Source organism: Rhincodon typus, chromosome 29, assembly GCF_021869965.1.
Source record: "Rhincodon typus isolate 14 chromosome 29, sRhiTyp1.1, whole genome shotgun sequence".
Taxonomy (NCBI): Eukaryota; Metazoa; Chordata; class Chondrichthyes; order Orectolobiformes; family Rhincodontidae; genus Rhincodon; species Rhincodon typus.
In genome coordinates this window covers 688,246-709,327 of record NC_063360.1, presented here as the reverse complement: position 1 = coordinate 709,327, position 21,082 = coordinate 688,246, and the positions used below count along the sequence as shown (strand labels likewise).

General features: G+C 41.9%; 1 protein-coding gene across 1 annotated transcript in view; it reads right to left on the bottom strand.

Annotated features, from left to right (window-relative positions):
* Positions 1 to 1,415: 1,415 nt before the first annotated feature.
* The window catches only part of LOC109930126 (cystinosin-like), a 62,444-nt gene continuing 42,777 nt past the window's right edge, over positions 1,416 to 21,082 (bottom strand). Inside the window, exons 6-8 of the mRNA XM_048613875.1 lie at positions 17,914 to 18,084; positions 16,602 to 16,719; positions 1,416 to 3,909 (exon numbers count right to left, since the gene is read on the bottom strand). Of these exons, the coding sequence (XP_048469832.1) occupies positions 3,773 to 3,909; positions 16,602 to 16,719; positions 17,914 to 18,084 (426 nt within the window). The 3' untranslated portion in view covers positions 1,416 to 3,772. The remainder of the gene's footprint in view (positions 3,910 to 16,601; positions 16,720 to 17,913; positions 18,085 to 21,082) is intronic.

Sequence of the window (21,082 nt, the reverse complement as noted above, 5' to 3'; positions counted from 1 at the left end):
AGTTGTTTTTGGTATGCAAGCCGGTGTCCAGTGGTGTACCACAAAGTTCGGTGCTGGGTCCCTCACTGTTGGTTGCCCACATTTGAATTTAGACCATTAATACAAGAGGATTGATTAGTAAGTCTGAAAATGACAAAAATTGGTATGACAAATATTGAGGAGGAAGCCTTGGGCTACTGGATATAGAAAATGGTCAGATAGGCAGGCCAATGGTAAATAGAATTTAATTCTGAAAATTGTGAGAAGTACATTTTTGGGAGGACTAATAAGGCAAGGGCCTTATTATTGAATAGCAGGACCTGGGTAGAGGATCAGGAGGACCTTGGTTTGCATGTTCACAGAATCTTGAAGGCCAAGTGAGGATGGTAGTTCATAGAATCATAGAATCCCTACAGTGTGAAAACAGGCCCTTCGGCCCAACAAGTCCACACCGACTCTTGGAACATCCCACCCAGACCTATCCCCTTATAACCCACCTAAGCTACACATCCCCGAGCTCTACGGGCAATTTAGCATGGCCAATCTGTCTAACCTGCACATCTTTAGACTGTGGGAGGAAACCGGAGCACCCGCAGGCAACCCACGAAGACATGGGGAGAATATGCAAACTAAACACAGACAGTCGCCTGAGGGTGGAATCGAACCCAGGGCCCTGGTGCTGAGGGGCAGCAGTGCTACCCACTGAGCCACCGTGCCACCCTCACAAAATTACTTATGACAATTTGTGAGATACTTGCCTTTATTAGCTGAGACACTGAATACATATGAACACATGATATTGGTAAGTAAATGAGCAGGTTCTAGGCAGAAACAACTTAGATAATTTACTGCACCAAATGGGATATTATCAGCCATTCTGACATCCACATTTTCTTTAAACACTGCTTGCTCACTGCACCCCTCCTCAAAAGGAAACCGAGTGACCACCAGCTGCTAAAGAACTTAACTTTGGAGATCAACACTTTCCATGCGGCATAGAGGAGAATTTCCTGGTCCCACCAGGTGACGACCATAAGATACAGGAGCAGAATTAGGCCATTCAGATCAATAAAGGCTCCGCTCCACCATTTGATCATGGCTGATATGGGGTTCCTGCCTTCTTGACTAAGGGTAAATCGTGATCCCCTTACCAATCAAAAAACATATCCATCTCGGTTTTAAATACACTCAATGACTTGGAGCTTTGGATCTCTCCTAACTCTGATGAGCCTTAATTCACAAGCCTACTTTAGCACTCAGATCGGACAACACAGGTTGGCTGACCTACATGCCAGGTTTCTGACTGAAGGAGATTGGAGCTGGGCTGACTATATTGGGAGATTTACAATCCCAAAGGAGTTGATGTAGCATTGAACAGAGGAATGGCCTTGAGAAAGTCTTCACGAATCTAAGCAGCAGACAAAAACCAAGTCAAATTAAGGAAAAATTAATATTTTTAATTTGACAAAGTTTATATTTTGAATATACAGGTTACAAGTACAAAAGTTAGAAGCTTTACTGAATCAGCAGTGGATACAAAACAATTTCCATTGAAGTTGTAGATCTAATAGAATACCCAACTACATCAAACTCAGACCAAACAGCGGAGACGATGCAGGATTGCTCACAAGGTAAAGTTTATTAAAAGTAGGACCAGACCAAATCCTGCCCCATACCCATAAGAAAGGGGTAAACTCAAATCTCTAGCACCAAGTTCGAACCAAAGCATTAGCAATTCCACAAGAGTTGCCTGAACAATGACTCAGTTGAGGAGGGGTTGCACTTTAAAATTGGGCATGTACTCACAATTATCACCAACTTAAATGGTCTCCAAGCAGTAGAACTGTCTAACTGGTCAAGTGCAGTTGGCTCCCAAAGACAACTCCCGGCATTTCTGACAAGTTTGGAATGCATATTTGTGGAGTGATTTGACAAAGTTGTATGTTATTTCAATTCTGCTCCCAGCAGATATCACTAACTATCAGGAAATATTGCAATAAAATGAATCTTTGCTAAGGCTTTATCATCCTTTCCTAGCACAACTGTTTAGTATGCAACTAAGTTGATTGTTTTGAATTTATGACACCATAGTTGGTGTGGCGTGTAGTGGGGGTGGGTGGAGTGCACAAAGCCTGAAACAACAGGGACAGGAGGTTCAATAGGCAAATACTCGAGCATTTCTCTAGCCAGAGATTTCAATCCAGGATGCTGTGTTGCATGCCCTGTTACTTGGAGTTGGAGAATCTCGACTATTCTCAGTAAAGGAAAGGTGGAGAGGAGATTTGACAGAGCTATACACAATACAAAACGCAGAAATGGCTGCAGAAACTCAGCAGGTCTGGCAGCACCTGTGAAGAGAAAACGGAATTAACGCCTCAAGTCCAGTGACCTTTCTTCAGAAGAATAGCAACTAGGAAAAGGTAATATTTATGCTGATGATGGGAAAGTGGGGAGGGGAGCGGAGTGTGTGTGAAAAGCATTATGCAGAAAGGGAGCCTGAAAGAGACAAAAGAAGTTAAGCAAAGGGATTGTTAGTAAGCCAGGGAAGAAACTAGATAGGTGATAACGGGGGTGGGGGGGGCTATGAGTAAGTGAAAATGGGTTGGCGGTGCTGAAAGCAACACATTTCATGACAGAACCTGGGGTTGTAGGGGTAGATATCAGACAAGGGGTATTCTTGCACTGAAATTGTTAAATTCTATGTTGAGGACTACCTTTCGCTAGCTATCAGTTCTGTGGTAGGGTCACCGGACTCAAAACACTAACTCTGGCTTTCTCTCCACAGATGCTGCCAGACCTACCGAGTTTTTCCAACAGTTTGTTTTTGTTTATTTCTGATCTCTAGCATCTGCAGCTCTTTATTTTATTTTAATATAAGCACCAGAGGGTCCAGAGTTAAGGTAATTGGCAAAACGAAAGGGGCCATTAGGAATTGTTTCTCTCGCAGTAACTGAATGGGATCTTGAAGGCCATGCCTATGCACCGGGTGGAGGCAGGGCCAATTGAGGCTTTTATAAGGAAATTGGATAATTAACTGAAAAGGGGAAAAATACAGGGCGATGGGAGAAAAGTAGGGCTCAGGTTGAATGGCCTTGTGCTGTAACAATTTGATGATCCCATGAATGAGAAATCAACACATTCTAACCCTAGATGCCTTCTGGCCATCCCCATTAACATCACAAGTTGAGGGGACGGTGAAGAGGGGGAAGAGTCCCTCCAATAAATATAAACAAAATAAAAATACTGGAAATTTTCAGATGAGACAGCATCTATTGAGAGAAAAACAGACTTCATGTTTCAGATTGATAACCTATCATTAGAGCCTCCAGAGAGGGCTTACTTATTCTCTAAACAGATTACATTTATATTTAAAAAATGTTCTCCCACATTTTATGGACTTAGGACAAATTTTTAATCATTTGCAGACCTCCCGCTATGGACAAGGTTGCAGGTGTTTCCTATCATGGGTCAACCGAGGATGGGGATTTGGCCTTTCTTGAATCGGTGATGAATCCTGGACTAGACCTGGGAGTGATGCAGTAGAAAGATTGTTGGAATGAAAAGCAACCGCTTCCAGTGGAAAAACTGAAGCTTTGTAACAGTGGAAGTCTTCAATGTGTGCGTTTGGAACACGATATTCCATGCCTTCAATTTTAAGAACCTTGGTTGTACTGAATGACGCAGTTACTGTTGTTTCAAGCACAACTGCTTTTGATAATCTTGCATGATGTGCTTGTTAGAAATTCCCCATGAATAGTTTTCAGAGTTTTGATGTGTTGTGCAGAAATATTAATTATGTGTCCATTAGGCTGTAGTCAGACTTCTGTCTGTACAAACAATAATGCTGTATCATGAAGAAAATATCAAATAAAACAGAGAACAATCCAAGGCCAAACTTTGTTGGGTCTCCAAAAATCAGCAACCATTCATCTGCAAAGCAAAATTAAACATTTGTTAACTAAACAGTAATAATTTCACAGTCTAGAACAAATCTGATCTCAGGCATTGTTGAAGCACAGACCCTCATCAGCTGGCATTTCAGATCAAGACAGAAAGAAACACTATCTGGGCAAGAAATAGAACAGCGCTGTCTATTCTCCTAATGAACTGTACACGAGGACAGAGGCAGTTTGTTAGGAAACGCAGTCTAGGGGAAAGACTTCACAAGATATAGTGGACATTTTTAAAAAATAAGGTAAACCGTCATCTTGACCCACTGCTGATTACATTGATTTCACTTAATGGGTCACTGAGCCATTTTAGATGAAATGAAAGAGCCAACATCGTCAGTGGACAAATTGGGTTTTTATAAAAAACAGCTTCATGGTCATTTTTATTGAGACCAGCTTTTAATTCCAAATTTAAAGAAAACAATTTGAAACCAGTGACATTTTAACTCAATCTAGTGTATATGTCCAGTAATAAACACAGTCACTCATTGTTGCTGTAAGATAGCCAGCAGGCTCCAAATGAGACACTTAAAATTCCTCATGCTGTGCCACAATTAAAATTTTGTTAAAGTACAAGCAACAATAACTGTTCTACAAGAGATGGAGACACAATGCCATAAATAAAACCTTCACAAGATAGTTCAGGTATTTGTCCAGAGCCAGGACTTTGGAAAAGGTGGTAAAACAGAAGGAAATCTTCTTTGCCTAGAGGTAGAATGTGTTTTAGGAATGCAGGAGGCCATTCAGCACTTCAAGCCTGTTCAATCAAATCATGGTTGGCTGCATCAAACTTTTGCTCCTGAATCCTTAATATAATTACTCTACAGTTATTCATTTCAGGTTTAATATTTCACATTACGGACCCTCAGCCTTAGCAGCATTTTTTAGGGGACAGTTTCAGATTTCCACTACCCAATGGTGAAGACCCTTGAAGAGTCTGGCTCTAAATTTAAAGTTAAGTCCCCTTGCCCTGGACTCCCTCTCCAGAGGATCTATACTTTTTTTCCTTTTCAACTTCCAAATTCTTTAAACATCCTCAACACATTGATTAGATCACCACTATTCAAAAGAAATACAAGCCTTGTCTAAATGAACCCTTTTGCCTGCAATACCTTGTGAAACTGTAACAATCTCCAAGACCAATGTACTTTTCCTGAGTTGAACTGTCTAATATTTTCTGAAGAAGGGTCTAGGCCCAAAACGTCAGCTTTCCTGCTCCTCTGATGCTGCTTGGTCTGCTGTGTTCATCCAGCTCTACACCTTGTTATCTCTTATGTCTAATATGAGGCATCTTGCCACCACCTTTCCAATGGGAGTTAGCAATGGATGATAAATGGATAACATGTCATGAAGAAATGAAAAAGAATGGGTAACTAGAGCTGTAAATAAACAATAGTGTAGCATCTAGCCCCAAAATGTCTTTAGCCTTTTGGGTGAAAAAAAATAGAATAAGCAAACTAGCCAGCAATATAAACGTAGATTGTTCCTGGAATATAGACAAGATCCCATTATAATATTACAAAAAATAGAGTAGCCGGAGTAGAAAAGCAAAGGAAATGTCGGTCTTTTATTGGCAAACATAGGAGAACTTTTGAGAATCAAAACAAGAAGATTTTTGAGTTTGTATTCACTGTAGAAAAGCTAAATTATATACCAAAACTAGAGGGCAATAAAAAGGCTAATAAGAGTGAGGCAATTCAGGTAATTAGTATCAGAAAATGTATTGGAGAAGCTTGAGATTAAAATTTGACAACTCCACAGGATCCGATGGTCTATATTTTTCAATAAGAAATAGCTTTAAAGAAAGTGCAGTCCTAGTCATGATTTTGCCACATTTTGTAGATTCTGGAATGATCCCAGTAATTTGGAAGTAGCAAAAACAACCCTGTAATTCAAGAAAAAGAGCGAAATTGAAAAAAGGAAACAAGACAGTTGGGCTCACATCAGTTTTAGGGAAAACAGTTTTATGGCATAGAAACTGACCATTTGACCCAAACAATTTATGCCTGTGTTTATATTCCACTCGGATCTCCTCCCACCTTTCCTCAAAAATCTACCATTACTGCACTCTAGTCCCTTCTTCCTCGTGCTCGTCTAGCTTCTCTTCAAATGTATCTGCTAGTTGTTCAGTACTGCCTTGTTGCATTAGAGTGAAACTGGGATTGCTGAAACAAGAATTAGATGTGAGGAGGAGGTGGTGATCAATCCCTCCTTTTCTTTTACTGGTATGTCTGCTCTTTAATGTCAAAGTAAGATCTTAGGGTCACAAGGGGAAAGAGCAACCTAAGGAGGAGGTGCAATGGAGGTCAGACAGCATAGGAATCTGGCAAGGAGTAGCTGAGCCAAGCAGCAGGAAAACTTTCAAAGGAGTAGCCCAACACTATCTTCACTCAATCCAGAAGCAGAGCTCCTGAGGAGAGCCAAGATTAAAAAATGACACAGGACCAGAGAAAGCTACTGATTGGGTGAGTGCAGGCAATAAGTATTTGTACAACTATTACTGCTTATAGTTTGTAAAGTATTTTTTGTGGTTTACAATTTGTAAGGGCTAGGGAAGGAAGGTCCTAAAAGCAATCAATATTATTAGATTTTAAGAGCCCTTTAAAGGTTTTATCCAGAGGGGACAGCAGGAAAGCTCAAAGCCGGAGTTTGCTCCTTCTGGTCTACGTGGGAACCCGGGCACACCTCCAGTCCCCAGGACCAGCATTTGAGCAGAAAGTGTCTCCAGCTGCAGCTCCTGGAACCTCAGGGTTTGGAGCTGGAGCGACAGGTGGGAACATCATGGAGCATCTGTGAAGCTGGGGGAGAATCATGGACAGCATGTAGAGAGAGGAGGTCATACCGCAGGCAAAGACGCCACAGGCAGAAGGGAACGAGTGGCTACCAGGCAGTGTAAGAGGACTAAGCACAGTGCAGCAACACTCCGTGGCTAAACCCTACGCACAGATATATCATTTTGGAGACTGTTGGGGGTAATGACCTCTCAGAGAAACCAGTAACAGTCAAATTCATTGTGTTCCTGTCCCATGTAGCAGAGTCAACTGTGGTACAAAGCGTAGGAAAGCAAAGTTATAGGGGATTCAATTGCAAGGGGACTATTTCTGTAGCTGCAAATGAGACTCCAGAATGGTATGTTGTATCGCTGGAAGTAGGGTCAAGGATGTCCCGGAGTGGCTACAGAATATTTTGGAGTGGGAGAATGAACAGCCAGTGGTTATGGTGCACACTTACATCAATGACATAGGATGAGATCCCAAATGGGAGAGTTAGGAAACAAGCTGAAAAGCAGCGCCACAAAAGGTAGTGGTCTCAGGATTACTACAGTGCTCCTTATTAGTCAGAGCAGAAATAGCAGGATATATCAGTTGAATATATCAGTGGCTGGAAAGATGGTACATCAGGGAGGGCTTCAGATTCCTGGGGCACTGAGACAGGTTATGGGGGAGTGGGACCAGTACAAACTGGACAGGGTATGCTTGGGCAGGACCAATTCTGATACCCTAGAGCAAGTATTTGCTAGTGTGATCAGGGCAGATTAAAGCTGGAATTGCAGAGGGGAGTGGGAACTGAAGGAAGGTGACAAGGTAAAGAGAATGAAGGATGGTAATAAAAGAGAAATAGCAAAATGCAAAAATGCAGACAGGGAAATCAAGGGCAAGAGGCAAATGGGGCCACAGTACTAAGTACAGTTAGAATGATTAAAATGGCAAAAATGCAAGCTTTGCTTTGTGCCTTCAGATACATTCAGAAAAAAAGGTAGGTGAACTGACAGTTCAAATTGACCTAAATGGACATGATCTCATAGCCATTTCAGCGACATGGTTACAAGGAGATCAGAACTGGGAACTTAACATTTAGGGATATCTGACCTTTCAGACAGACGGAAAAGGTGATGGGGAGCACGTTAATAACAGATGAATTGAGGACAGTTGAGAGATTACCTAGGCTTGAATGATGTAGAGTCCATTTGAGTGGAGGTAAATAACAGCAAGGGAAAAGAGTAGGGTATAGACTCCCAAACAGTAGCCACACTATAGAAAAGGACATATATCAACAAATAATAGAGTACGTAAAAAGAACAGGTGGCTTTAATCTTCATGATTAGGTCAATCAATTTGGAAAGGGTAGGTATGACAACGAATTCATAGAGTGCATTAGGGACAGTTTCCAACAGCAATATGTCCAGCAATAAACCAGGGAGCACGCTAACTTGGATCTGTTAATGGCAATGAAGCAGGTTCAATAAATAACCTCAGTAAAAGATCCCCCAGGAAATAGTGATCAGAAACAGAATATTAAATTTTACCAGGCCGAGTGTGAGGAATGTGGGTCAGAAACAACAGTTTAAAGTTTTAGCAAAGGTTTGTAGCTCAGGTTGTGGGTGAGGTTGTTGACTTGTTTGCTGAGCTGGCTTGTTTTCGTTCAGACGTTTCGTCACTGTGCTAGGTAACATCATCATGAGGCTTCTGATGAAACGATGTTGTTCTACGCCACTTGGAATTTACACTGTCTGGTCCATTATGTATACAGATCAAAACCGGAAATGACACTACTCACCATAACAGACTAGAAAGTATAAATTCCAAGCAGAGTAGAACAACATTGCGTCATTGGAGGCCTCACTGATGACGTCACCTAGCATGGTGCCCTAACATCTGAACAAAAACAAGTCAGCTCGGCGAGCAAGTCAACAACCTCAGAAACAGTGTTTAACTTAAATAAAGGGAATTACAATGAAATGAAGATAGTTAGTTAAAGTGGATTGTCCACATGGATTAGCAGGAATGAGAGTAAGCAAGCAAAGACCAACATTTAAAAGGAGGTAATCCATGACTCTCACCAAAAATATATCCCAGTGACAAGGAAAGTATCTAAGAAAGTGATAAATGAACCATGACTAACTGAGGACATTATAAAGTTGAAAGAAAAAGCATATAAAAGGAGGCTCAAGTTAGTGATAGCTCTGAAGACAGGGATAAATTCAGAACTCAGCAAAGGAGAACTAAAAAATAGGCAGAAAAACAGAGAGCAAACGCTTGAGATAGCGGTGGTGAGCTGCGCTCTTGAAACATTGCAGTTCATGTGCTGTAGGTTGATCTACAGTGCTGTTAGGGAGGGAATTCCAGGAATTTAACCAGCAGCAGTGAAAGAATGGCGATATATTTCCAAGTCAGGATGGTGAATGGCTAGGAGGGGAACATGCATAAGTGGTGTTCCCATGTATCTTCTGCCCTTGTCCTTCTAGATGGAAGTGATTGTGTGTTTGGAAAGTCTAAGGATTTTTAGTGAATTTCTGCAGTGCATCTTGTAGATAGTACACACTGATGTTACTGAGTGTCAGTGGTGGAGGGAGTGGATGTTTATAAATGTGGTGCCAATCAAGAAAGCTACGGTGACCTTGGATGGTGTCAAGCTTTGAGCGTTGTTGGAGCTGCACCCATCCAGGAAAATGGGGACTATTCCATCACACAACTGACTTGTGCTTGGAGATGGTGGACAAGCTTTGGGGAGCAAGGAGGTGAATTAAGCTGCAGTATTCCTGACCTGCTCTTGTAGCCACTGTGCTTATGTGGTGAGTCCAGTTGAGTTTCTGGTCAATGGTAGCCCCAAGGATGTTGATAATGGGGGAATTCAGTGATGGTAACATTATTGAATGTTAAGGGGCAATGATTAGATTGTCTCATTGGAGATAGTCATTGCCTGGCATTTGTGTGGTGCAAATGTTACTTGCCACTTGTCAGCCCAAGCTTGGATATTGTCCCGATCTTGTTAGATTGGAACATAGGCTGCTTCAGTATCTGAAGTATTGCGAATGGTTCTAAACCATATAACCATCAGTGAACGCCCCCCAAATCTGATCTTACAATAGTGGGAAGGTTGTTGATGAAGCAGCTGAAGATGACTAGGCCTAGAACACTATTCTGCACAGATTCCTAGAGCTGAGGTGACTGACGTCCAACAACCACAGCCATCTTCCGATGTACTAGGTATGATTCTAACCAGTGGAGACAGTTTGCACACTGATACCCAATGATTTTAGTTTTGCTTGAGCTTCCTGATGCCACACTTGGCTGAATGTAGCCTTGATGTCAGGGCGGTCACTCTCACCTCTGGAATCCAGCTCTTTTTGCTGTTTTGAGCTAAAGTTGTAATGAGGTCAGGAGCTGAGGGACTCTGCCAGAACCCAAACTGGGCATCAGTAAGCAGGTTATTGGTGAGGAGGTGCTGCTTGATAGCATTGTTGATGACACTTTCCATTGCTTTACTGATGAGAGTAGACTGCTGGGGTGGCAATTGGCTGGGTTGGATTTGTCCTACTTTCAGCGTACAGGACATGCCTAGGCAATTTTCCACATTATCGGGTGAACGCCAGTGTTACAACTGTACTGGAACTGCTTAGCTAGCAGCATTCAGTGCCTCTAACCAATTTTTTTGATATCATGTGGAGTGAATCAAATTGGCTGAAGACTGGTATTTGTAATACTGGGGATCACTGGAGGAGTCTGAGATGGATCATCCATTTGGCACTTCTGATGCAAATGCTTTAGCCTTGTCTTTTGCACTTGTGTTGGGTTCTTTCATCATTGAGGACTGGGAAAATCAGGTAGGTAGCAGATCAAATTAAACAAATTTATGGAATATCTACAAGATTTTTTTGGAGCAGTTTGTAGTCGACCCCCCTAGGGAACAGGCAATTCTGGATTTGGTGACGTGTAATAAGACAGACTTGATTTGGAAGTTTAAGATGAATGAACCCTTCGATGTTCTGTTTTTAAATTGGTATCCCAGTTTAATTTGGATAAATACGAGGCGTTGCATTTTAGTAAAACAAACAAGGCCAGGACTTATGCAGTTAATGGTAGGGTCCTGGGTAGTGTTGTCAAAGAGAGAGCTAGGCGTTCAGGTACATAGTTCTTTGAACGTTGCATCACAGGTAGACAAGATGGTTGAGAAGGCATTTAGCCCACTTGCATTCTATTGCCCAGACCATTAAGTAAAGGTGTTGGGATGTCATGTTGAGGTTGTACAGGACATTGGTGAGGCCACTTTTGGAGTACTGTGTACAGTTCTGGTCACCCTGTTATAAGAAGGATGTTGTTAAATTGGCGAGGGTTCAGAAAAGATTTACCAGGATGCTGCCAGGACTGAAGGGTTTGAGTTATAAGAATAGGCTGGGATTTTTTTTAAATTGGAGTGTAGGAGATTGACGGGTGACCTTATAAGGGTTTATAAAATCATGAGAGACATAGGTAAGGTGAATAGAAAAGGTATTTTCCCAAAAGGTGGGTGAGTTCAAAACTAGGAGATATATTTTTAAGGTGTCAGTGTCGTACAGCATGGAAACAGACCCTTTTGTCCATGCCGATCAGATATCTTACATTCAACTAATCCCATTTACCACTATTTGGCCCATACCCCTCTAAACCCTAAGCAAAAGCAGAAGTTGCTGGAAAAGCTCAGCAGGTCTGGCAGCATCTGTGAAGAGATGTCAACTCTGATTTCTCTTCACAGATGTTGCCAGACCTGCTGAGCTTTTCCAGCAACTTCTGTTTTTGTTTCTAATTTAAAGCATCTGCAGCTTTTTTTTGGTTTTCCCTCTAAACCCTTCATATTCATACACCCATCCAGATGCATTTTAATTGTTATAATTGTACCAGCCTCCACCACTTCCTCTGGCAACTCATTCCATACATATACCAGCCTCTGCTTGAAAAAGCTGCCCCCTAGGTCCCTTTTAAATCTTTGTCGGAGAGGCTAATCTAAAGGATTTAGAGGGATATGGGCCAAATGCAAACCATTGAAACTTGGACTAACCAAACTGGTAGCAATGTGGTGGAGGAGGATTTCCTAGAATGTATGAGGGATAGTCTCCTTGACCAATATGTCGAGGAATCAACTAGAGAGCAAGCCATCCTAGACTGTGTATTGTCTAATGAGAGAGGATTAATTAGCAACATTGCGGTGCGAGATCCTTCGGAGAACAGTGACCATAATATGGTAAAATTCTTCATTAAGATGGAGAGTGACACAATTAAATCTGAAACTAGGGTCCTGAACTTAAAGAAAGCTGACTTTGTTAGTATGAGGCATACATTGGCTAGGATACTTACGGGGTTGATGGTGGAAATGCAATGGCAGACATTTAAAGAACACATCAATGAACTTCAACAATTGTACATCCCTGTCTGGCATAAGAGTAAAACAGGGAAGATGGCTCAATCATGGCTAACAAGGGAAATCAGGAACAGTTTGAAGCCAAAGAAGAGGCATATAAATTGGCCAGAAAAAGCAGCAAACGTCAGGACTGGGAGAAATTTAACATTCAGCAGAGCAGGTTAAAGGGTTTAATTCAGAAAGGGAAAACAGAATATGAAAGTAAACTTCCGGAAAACAATAACTGACTGCAAAAGTTTCTATAGATATGTGAAGAGAAAAAGACTGATGAAGACTATAAGGTCCCTGGCGGTTAGAATCAGGTGAATTCATAATGGACAACAAAAAGATGGCAGACCAGTTGAATAAGTACTTTGGATCTGTCTTCACTCACGAGGACACAAATAATCTTCAGGGAATTCTAGGAGACAGAGGGTCAAACATGAAGGAGGAACTGAAGGAAGTCCTTATTAGTCAGGTAATGGTGTTGAGGAAACTGATGGGATTAAAACCCGATAAGTACTCTGGGATGCAGAGCATCAGGCCCTGGAAGTGGCCCTAGAAATAGCAGATGCATTGGTGATCATTTTCCAGCATTCTACAGTCTCTGGAAGAGTTCCAGACTGGAGGGTAGCTAATGTAACTCCACTCTTTAAAAGAAGCAGGAGAGAAAATGTGGAATTATAGGCTGGTTAGCCTGACATTGGTGGTGGGAAAACGCTGGAGTCATTTTTTAAGGATGCAATAACTAAGTATTTGGAAGGCGGTAATAGAATCGGTCCTAGTCAGCATGGATTCACTAGAGGGAAATCATGCTTGACAAATCTTCTGGATTTTTTTTTTTTTTTTGAGTATGTGACCAGTAGAATGGATAATGGTGAATCAATAGATGTTGTGTATCTGGACTTTCAAAAGGCTTTTGACAAGGTTCGACACAAGAGATTAGTAAGGAACTCAAAGCTCGTGGTAGCGGAGGTAATGCATTGACATGGATAGAGAACTCGTTGGCAAACAGGAAGTAGAAAGTTGGATTAAATGGGTCCTTTTCAGAATGGTAGGCAGTGACGAGTGGGGTGCCACAGGGTTCAGTGCTGAGACCTCAGCTGTTCACAATATACATTAATGATTTGGACGAAGGAATTGATTCCCATATCTACAAATCTGCAGATGATACTGAGCTGGGTTGCAGTTTGTGCTGTGAGGAGGATGCTAAGAGGCTGCAGGGTGACTTGGACAGACTGGCTGAGTGGGCAAATACAATATAATGTGGATAAATGTGAGGTTATTCACTTTGGTCGCAAAAACAGGAAGGCAAATTATCTGAACGGTGGTAGTTTTGGAAAAGGTAGTTTTGGCAACAAGGTGGAACAATCGCTGAAGATTGGCATGTAGGTGCAGCAGGCAGTGAGGAAAGCTAATGGCATGCTCTCCTTCATAACAAGAGGATTTGAGTATCAGAGTAAGGATGTCTTGCTGCAGTTATACAGGGCCTTGGTGAGGCCACATCTTGAGTACTGTGTGCAGTTTTGGTCTCCTAGTCTGACAAAGGACATTGTTGTTATTGAGGGAGTCCAGCGAAGGATCACCAGATTGATTCCTGGGATGGCAGGACTGACATACAAGACTGGATCGATTGGGCTTGTATTTGCTGGAATTTAGAAGAATAAAGGGGGGGGAAAATCCCATAGAAACATATAAAGTCCTCATGGGACTGGACAAGCTAGGTGCGAGAAGAGTGTTCCCAATGTTGGGGAAGTCCAGAACAAGGGGTCACAATCTAAGAATAAGAGGTAAGCCATTCGGGACTGAGATGAGGAAGAATTTCTTCACTCAGTTGTGAACCTGTAGAATTCTCTCCCACAGGAAGCTGTTGGGGCCAGTTCATTAGATATATTCAAGAGGGAGCTGGATGTGACCTTTGTGGCTAAAGGGATCACAGGATATGGGGAGAGGGCGTGAACGGGCTACTGAGATTGCATGATCAGCCATGATCGTACTGAATGGTGGTACAGACTCCAAGGGCCAAATGGCCTACTCCGACACCTATTTTCTATGTTTCCATGTTTATGTTTCTATGACTCTATAACCCCTAGGGGGCAGTGACTACAATATCATATTCATCCTGCAGTTTGAGGGGAAGAAGTTGAAATCAGATGTAATGGTATTACTATTGAATAAAGATAACTGCAAAGACATGAGGGAGGAGCTGGCCAGAGGTGATTGGAAGAGAAACCTAGCAGGGAAGACTGGAGTAGTAATGGCAGGAGTTTCTGGGATAATTCCAGAGGCACAGCAGAAATTAATCCCAAGAAAAATACTAGGGGGATGAATCCTGCAGAACTCTACTAGTCACTGGCTGCCAATTTGGAAAAGACCCCTTTATCCCCACTCTTTGCCTTCTGCCAGTCAGCCAATCCTCTATCCATGCCAGTATCTTGCCCCTAACACTATGGGTTCTTATCTTACTTAACAGCCTCTTGTGCAGCACCTTGCCAAAGGCCTTCCAAATACATCACGTCCACTGCACTGTCCAATAATTTGCTCATTACCACCTCAAAGATTTCTAACAGATTTGTCAGGTATGACCTACCCTTGAAGAAGTTGTACTGACTCAGCCCTATTTTACCATTCACTTCCAAGTATTTCGCAATCTCATCCTTAAAAATGGACTCTAAAATCTAACTAAAGACTGAGGTTAGACTAATTGACCTGTAATTTCCTGCAAATACTGTGAGGTGATCTCATTGAAACACATCGGATTCTTAAAGGGCTTGACAGGATAAATACTTCTCCTCATGGGAGAGTCTAGGACCAGCAGACATAGTCCCAGAATAAAGGGGCACCAATTTAGGACTGAGATGAATAGGAACTTCTTCTGAGATTTGAGTATCTTTGGAACTCCTTGTCACAAAGAGCTTTGGGGGCAGAATCTGTGTGTATATTATCAGTTGGGGAAAGCAAAGGATATGGGAAAATTACAGGAAAGTGGGCATATGAAATGTCAGATCAGCCACGATCCTATCTAATGGTACAGCAGGCTTGAGTGTCTGAATAGTCGAGGCCTGTTACTATTTCTGAATGTATTCTTAATTGAATTCAACCACTCCCCGTGGTAGCAAGTTCCACATCCTCTGAACTTAGTATAAGGCAGTATAATTCCCAATTGTCACCAAGAAGTTCGATGTTGTACTGATGACACTGCCTGTCAAAATGAATAACTTTGCATCCATTCCATCAAAACCTTTCAATTTCAAATCCTTCTATTGGGTCACCCACAGCTTTCTTTCAGAGAGGGCACCCAGTCTTTCCGTGATATGTAAACCCACACATATCATCTGTTATCATCCTTGTAAATCTTCTCTGCATCCTCTCCAGTGCCTTGGTAACCTTTTGATAATATGATGATTAGAACTGCACACAATACTGTGTGTCATCTAACCAAGGGTCGATACTTTCCCGTTGTTTCAAATCTTCTCTAGTGAAATAAAGCAGAGTGCTAGGTTTTTTTTTTAAAACGACCTTTCTAACCTGTGATGTAAAATTTAACAATTAGCGCATTGGGAGCCCTTATTTCACAGGTGTGGTGGGGCGGCACAGTGGCTCAGTGGTTAGCACTGCTGCCTCACAGCGCCAGGGACCCAGGTTCAATTCCACCCTCAGGCAACTGTCTATGTGGAGTTTGCACATTCTCCCGGTGTCTGCATGGGTTTCCTCCAGGTACTTCGGTTTCCTCCCACAGTCCAAAAATGTGCAGGCTAGGTGGACTGGCTATGGAAAATTGTCCATAATGTTCAGGGATGTGTAGATTAGGTGAGTTATAGGGGGATGGGTCTGGGTGGGATGTTCTGAGAGTCAATGTGGACTTGTTGGGTCAAAGGGCCTGTTTCCATGCTGTAGGGATTCTATGATCTACTTGCCTTGACTATGGAGTCTGCAGAGAAAACAAACAGACTTGCAAAACCACCTAGAGCAATTTTATTAAAATGGGACCAACGATAAGAAACTTCAGTTTAGTGGACAGATTAGTGAAACTCTAATGGTTGTTCTTACAGCAGGGAAGATTAAATGGAGATTTAATCATGATGGGTTTTTACAGAATAAGTGAAGAGAGCACTCCCAATGGCAGCAGGGTTAGTAAAAGGAGATACTGATTTAAATAAATCATCTGATAAACTAGTGGGGAGGTGAAGTAACTTTTTAAACAGCGAGTTGTGATCTGCAATGCACTGGTTTGAAAGGGTGGTGGATTCAATACAAGATTTAAAAATGAATTAGATAAATACTTGCAGGGAAAATGACAGGTCTATGAAGGAGACAGAGGAATGCAGCACAGCTGGGTACCTGATAACTGGAAAGGATGCTACAGGATTTGTGTTGCAGTCATGGTGTACAACAGAGATGGTAACTTGAGTTGCTAGTATGCAAGAATCTCTGAACCCTGTACACACTCAACACGACCATTTACAAATTCAGTCATTCCAGAGTGAACATTTCAATCCAGATAAGGTCAGCCTTTACCATTGTTATAAGACTGTAAGAACATCTGCACAATGCTGAAACTTCCTCCAGTGAAATCTAGCAGCACATTCCCAATTGACCAACCAATTGTGCTCTTCCTTCGATAATTCATATAGGCCTGAAGAGAGAGTTAATAGAACATTCACAAATCAGTAGATCAATCAATCACTGTCACTTGCAAAAATAATTCACTGGAAGGTACAACAGAAACATTGCAGGGTAATGTGCTGGATAGGAACCCAGGTGGTATGGTGGCTCAGTGGTTAGTACTGCTGTCTCACACTGCCAGGGACCCAGGTTTGATTCCAGCCTCAGATGACTGTCTGTGTAGCGTTTGCACATTCTCCCCATCTATGCATCCACAATCCAAAGATGTGCAGGTTAGGTGGTTTGGTCATGCTAAATTATCTATAGTGTCCAGGGATGTGCAGGCTCGGTGGATTGGCCATGCGAAATGTATGGATAGGGTAGGGGATTGGGTCTGGGTGGGATGCTCTTTGGAGGGTCGGTGTGGACTCGATGGGCTGAATGGCTTGCTTCCACACTGTAGAAATTCTATGAACCTTTGCCCGAGTGGGACAGATCAAACCATATAGAGAGTACGTGTACTAACAAACAGAACTTGATCCAGGTCATGTCCTGAACTGAACTGCTCTGAAGAAGAGTCAATGGACCCGAAAAGTTAACTCTGCCTTCTCTCCACAGATGCTGCCAGACTGGAGTGTTTCCACCAGTTTCCGTTTTTGTCATCTCCTGAATTGGTTTCCATCATCAGTGGGAAATTGCTAGAATCTTTTCCCTCATTGTTCCTGCATTTTCTTCTCTCATATCTTCCACAGGATTATATAGAGGGGCAGGAGATGGAATATCAAGTTATGATGCTGGGACAATGTGGGATAGGACAAGCCTGATGAGGCAGCTGGGTCTTTAATGAATTGATTAATATTAGTGCCACAACAGATCTCAACATTTTCTCTCAGCTTAAAGCTTTAAGACAGCAAAGTAAGTGGGATCAGTAATGCTGACATCAATGCTGGGTCCATTTGCAAAGGATGATGACTCTAGCTACTCCTCAACAAGAATCCTTTCAACCATTCTTCAGATTACTGTTAGACCCCAGAGATCAACGTCACAGTCAAACCCATCAGCATTTTCATACTTTTGTACATCTACATACTCATAGCTGAAGAGGCTGCAGAATTCTGCACATAATACCACCAAACAAATTCACAAATCACCAAAGACCCCTCCTCCATTGTACTGTACCTTGCACCGTGTAGACCACCCGCACAGCATGATCCCCATTACTTACCTGGGGCACATATTTGATCACGGTTATTACAAGTTTGATGTAGGAAAAATAGTAGAGGTACTCCAGCCATGTGATTTTATTCGCTGCAGTCACAAACAAAGTGATAAGGGCAAAAAGCCAGGCAGCCACCAGCAATCCAGTAGTAACCTTTGACACTTTCTGCTCTCCTCGCTGTGTGAGGAAAGCACAAGGCAGGCAGTCAGGATGAAGCATTACTATAAACAAAGACTATGAACAATACAGCTTGTAAATATCAAACCAAAAGCCTCAGAAGAACCAGGTGTAGAATGCAGCACTATACCAGCCTCCTGCAATCAGAACAACTGGCAATAGTCGGGAAGATTTATTTCAATAAATCTTCTAGTCAGTGAACAGAGGAAAGCAACAAAATGAAGATTGTGCATTTGGGTTTTCAGACAATGCCTCTGAAGAGGATAGGCACAAAAATAAAGGTGTGCGATATCAAAGGGATTATAGCAGCCTAGACAGAGAGATATCAAGGGAACAAAGCACAGAGTTGGGACAAATAGGGTTTATGACAAGTGTTAAGATGTATCCCAGATCTGTGCTGGGGCTTCTTACTTTCCATTTGTAAACAGTTGGAGGCAATGCAACAAAAAATATAAAAAATTGCAGGGTGGCACTTGCCAGTTAGTAGATAGGACTGATGATGGCAACTGAGAAAGGTGAAGTACTAGATTCAGAAAAAGGAGAATGTATCAAACTCTGACAAAACAGTTCAAGTTATTAGAGGAATAGAGAATGAGAAATGCAGAAGCAAGATTTAACAAGGTAGAAATTGTGTTCTGTATTTTATACATGATGACACAATATAAAACAAGGAAGTGAGGCTGAGTTTGTATGGATATTGGTTAGGTCAGAATGTATTGTGCAGAATTAAGGAGTCTTTGAAAATTATCAGTGACGATTCATTCAAATTTTACCAGCAATTAAGAGACTTGAAGGAACACTGAATACTTAGTATTGCTTAAAAAAGAAATCCTATTACAACTGTTCCTCTTGCAGACATCAGGGCAGAATTGCAAGGATAACGAATCTCAACGGGATCAACAACTTATACTGCATGAGAAGGTCAGCCAGGCTCAATTTAATAAAAAAAGAGATAACAGCATAAGTAGGCCATTTCGCTCCATCAAGTCTGCTCTGCCATTCAATGCATTCATGGCCAATCTGATAATCCTCAATTCCACTTTTGTACTTTTTCCCATAGCCCTCAATTCCCTTGTTGATTAAAAATCAGTCTATCAATTAACATAATTAACAATGCAGCCTCAACAACTTTCTGCAATAATGTCAGATTTAGTAACCTCAAAGAAATAATTCCTCATCTGTTTTAAATGGGCGATTCCTTACTCTGAGATTATATCCTCTGGTGCTAGACCCTCCCATAGGGAAACAACCTGTGTGGATGTAGTCTCTCAATTGGTCAGAAGTGGGAATTTATGCTGGATGATTGCACAATGTTTAGCACCATTCATAACTCCTAAAATATCAAAGTTGTCCATGTTTAAATGCAACAATATCTGGACGATATCCAGGCTTGGACGAACAAATGGCAAGTAATATTTGCACCGCACAAATGCCAGGCTATGGCCATCACCAATAAGAGACAGACAATCTAACCACCGCCCCTTGATATTCAAAGATTTGCAATCACTGACTCCCCCACTATCAAATTGGGGATGAGCAACCATAACATGATAGAATTTTTGATAGAATTTTTTTTTAAAATCAAGATGGAGAGTGAAGTAGTTGATTCGGGGACTAGGATGCTGAATCTTAATAAAGGAAACTATGAAGATATGAGGTGTGAATTGGCCTTGATAGATTGGGTATAATTACTTAAAAGGGGTGACAGTGGATAGGCATCGGCAAATATTCAAGGAATGCATGGGGAAACTGCAACAACTATTTATTTCTGTCTGGCACAAAAGTAGAATGTAAGGGCCATGGATTGGCCCTCTTACCCAAAGAAAATTAGAGATTGTATCCAATCCAAGGAAGAAGCATACAGGTTGGCCAAGTAAAATGATACGCCAGAGGTTTGGGAGCAGTTTAGAATTCAGCAAAGGAGGACCAAGGGATTGATTAAGAAGGGAAAAATACTCCACGAAAGTAAGTTTGCATAGAACATAAAGACTGACACTTAAGAGTTTCTATAGGTACATGAACAGAAAGAGATTGGTGAAGACAAATGTACGTTCCCTACAGACAGAAGTGAGGTAATGAATAATAGGGGACAAAGAAATGACTGAGCAAACTGAATACACACTTTGGTTCTGTCTTTACATAAGAGGACACAAATCAGATGTTAGCAATGTTGGAGAATGCAAGATTGAGTGAGAGGGAAGAATTGAAGGAGATCAATTTAGTAAAGAAATCGTGCTGGGAAAATTGATGGGATTGAAGGCGAATAAATCCCTAGGGCCTGATACTCTATATCCCAGAGTACTTAAGGACTTTATACCAGAGCAATTAGAAAGCAGTGGCAGGATCAGACTGAGTCAGCGTGGCTTTTTGAAGGGGAAATGATGCTGGACTAATCTGTTGGAATTCTATGAAGATGTAACCAGTAGAGTTGACAAGGGAAAGCTAGTCGATGTGGTCAATTTGGGCTTTCAGAAAGTGTTTGACAAAATCCCGCATAAGAGATTATTGTGCAAGATTAAAGCACATGGGATTGGGGCAAGTGTATTGAGATGGATAGAAAACTGGTTGGCAGAGAGGAAACAAAGAGTAGGAATTAATGGGATTCAGATACCTGGATAATTGGGGCACATTCTGGGGGGCAAATTTGCTAATGCTCTTCGGGAGGGTTTAAACTAATTCAGCAGGGGGATGGGAACCTGAATTGTAGCTCCAGGGTACAGGAGGTTGAGAGTAGTGAGGTCATAAATAAGGTTTCAAGGTCGCAGGAGTGTACCGGCAGGCAGGAAGGTGGTTCGAAGTGTCTACTTCAATGCCAGGAGCATCCGGAATAAGGTGGGTGAACTTGCAGCATGGGTTGGTACCTGGGACTTCGATGTTGTGGCCGTTTCGGAGACATGGATAGAGCAGGGACAGGAATGGTTGTTGCAGGTTCCGGGGTTTAGATGTTTCATTAAGATCAGGGAAGGTGGTAAAAGAGGGGGAGGTGTGGCATTGTTAG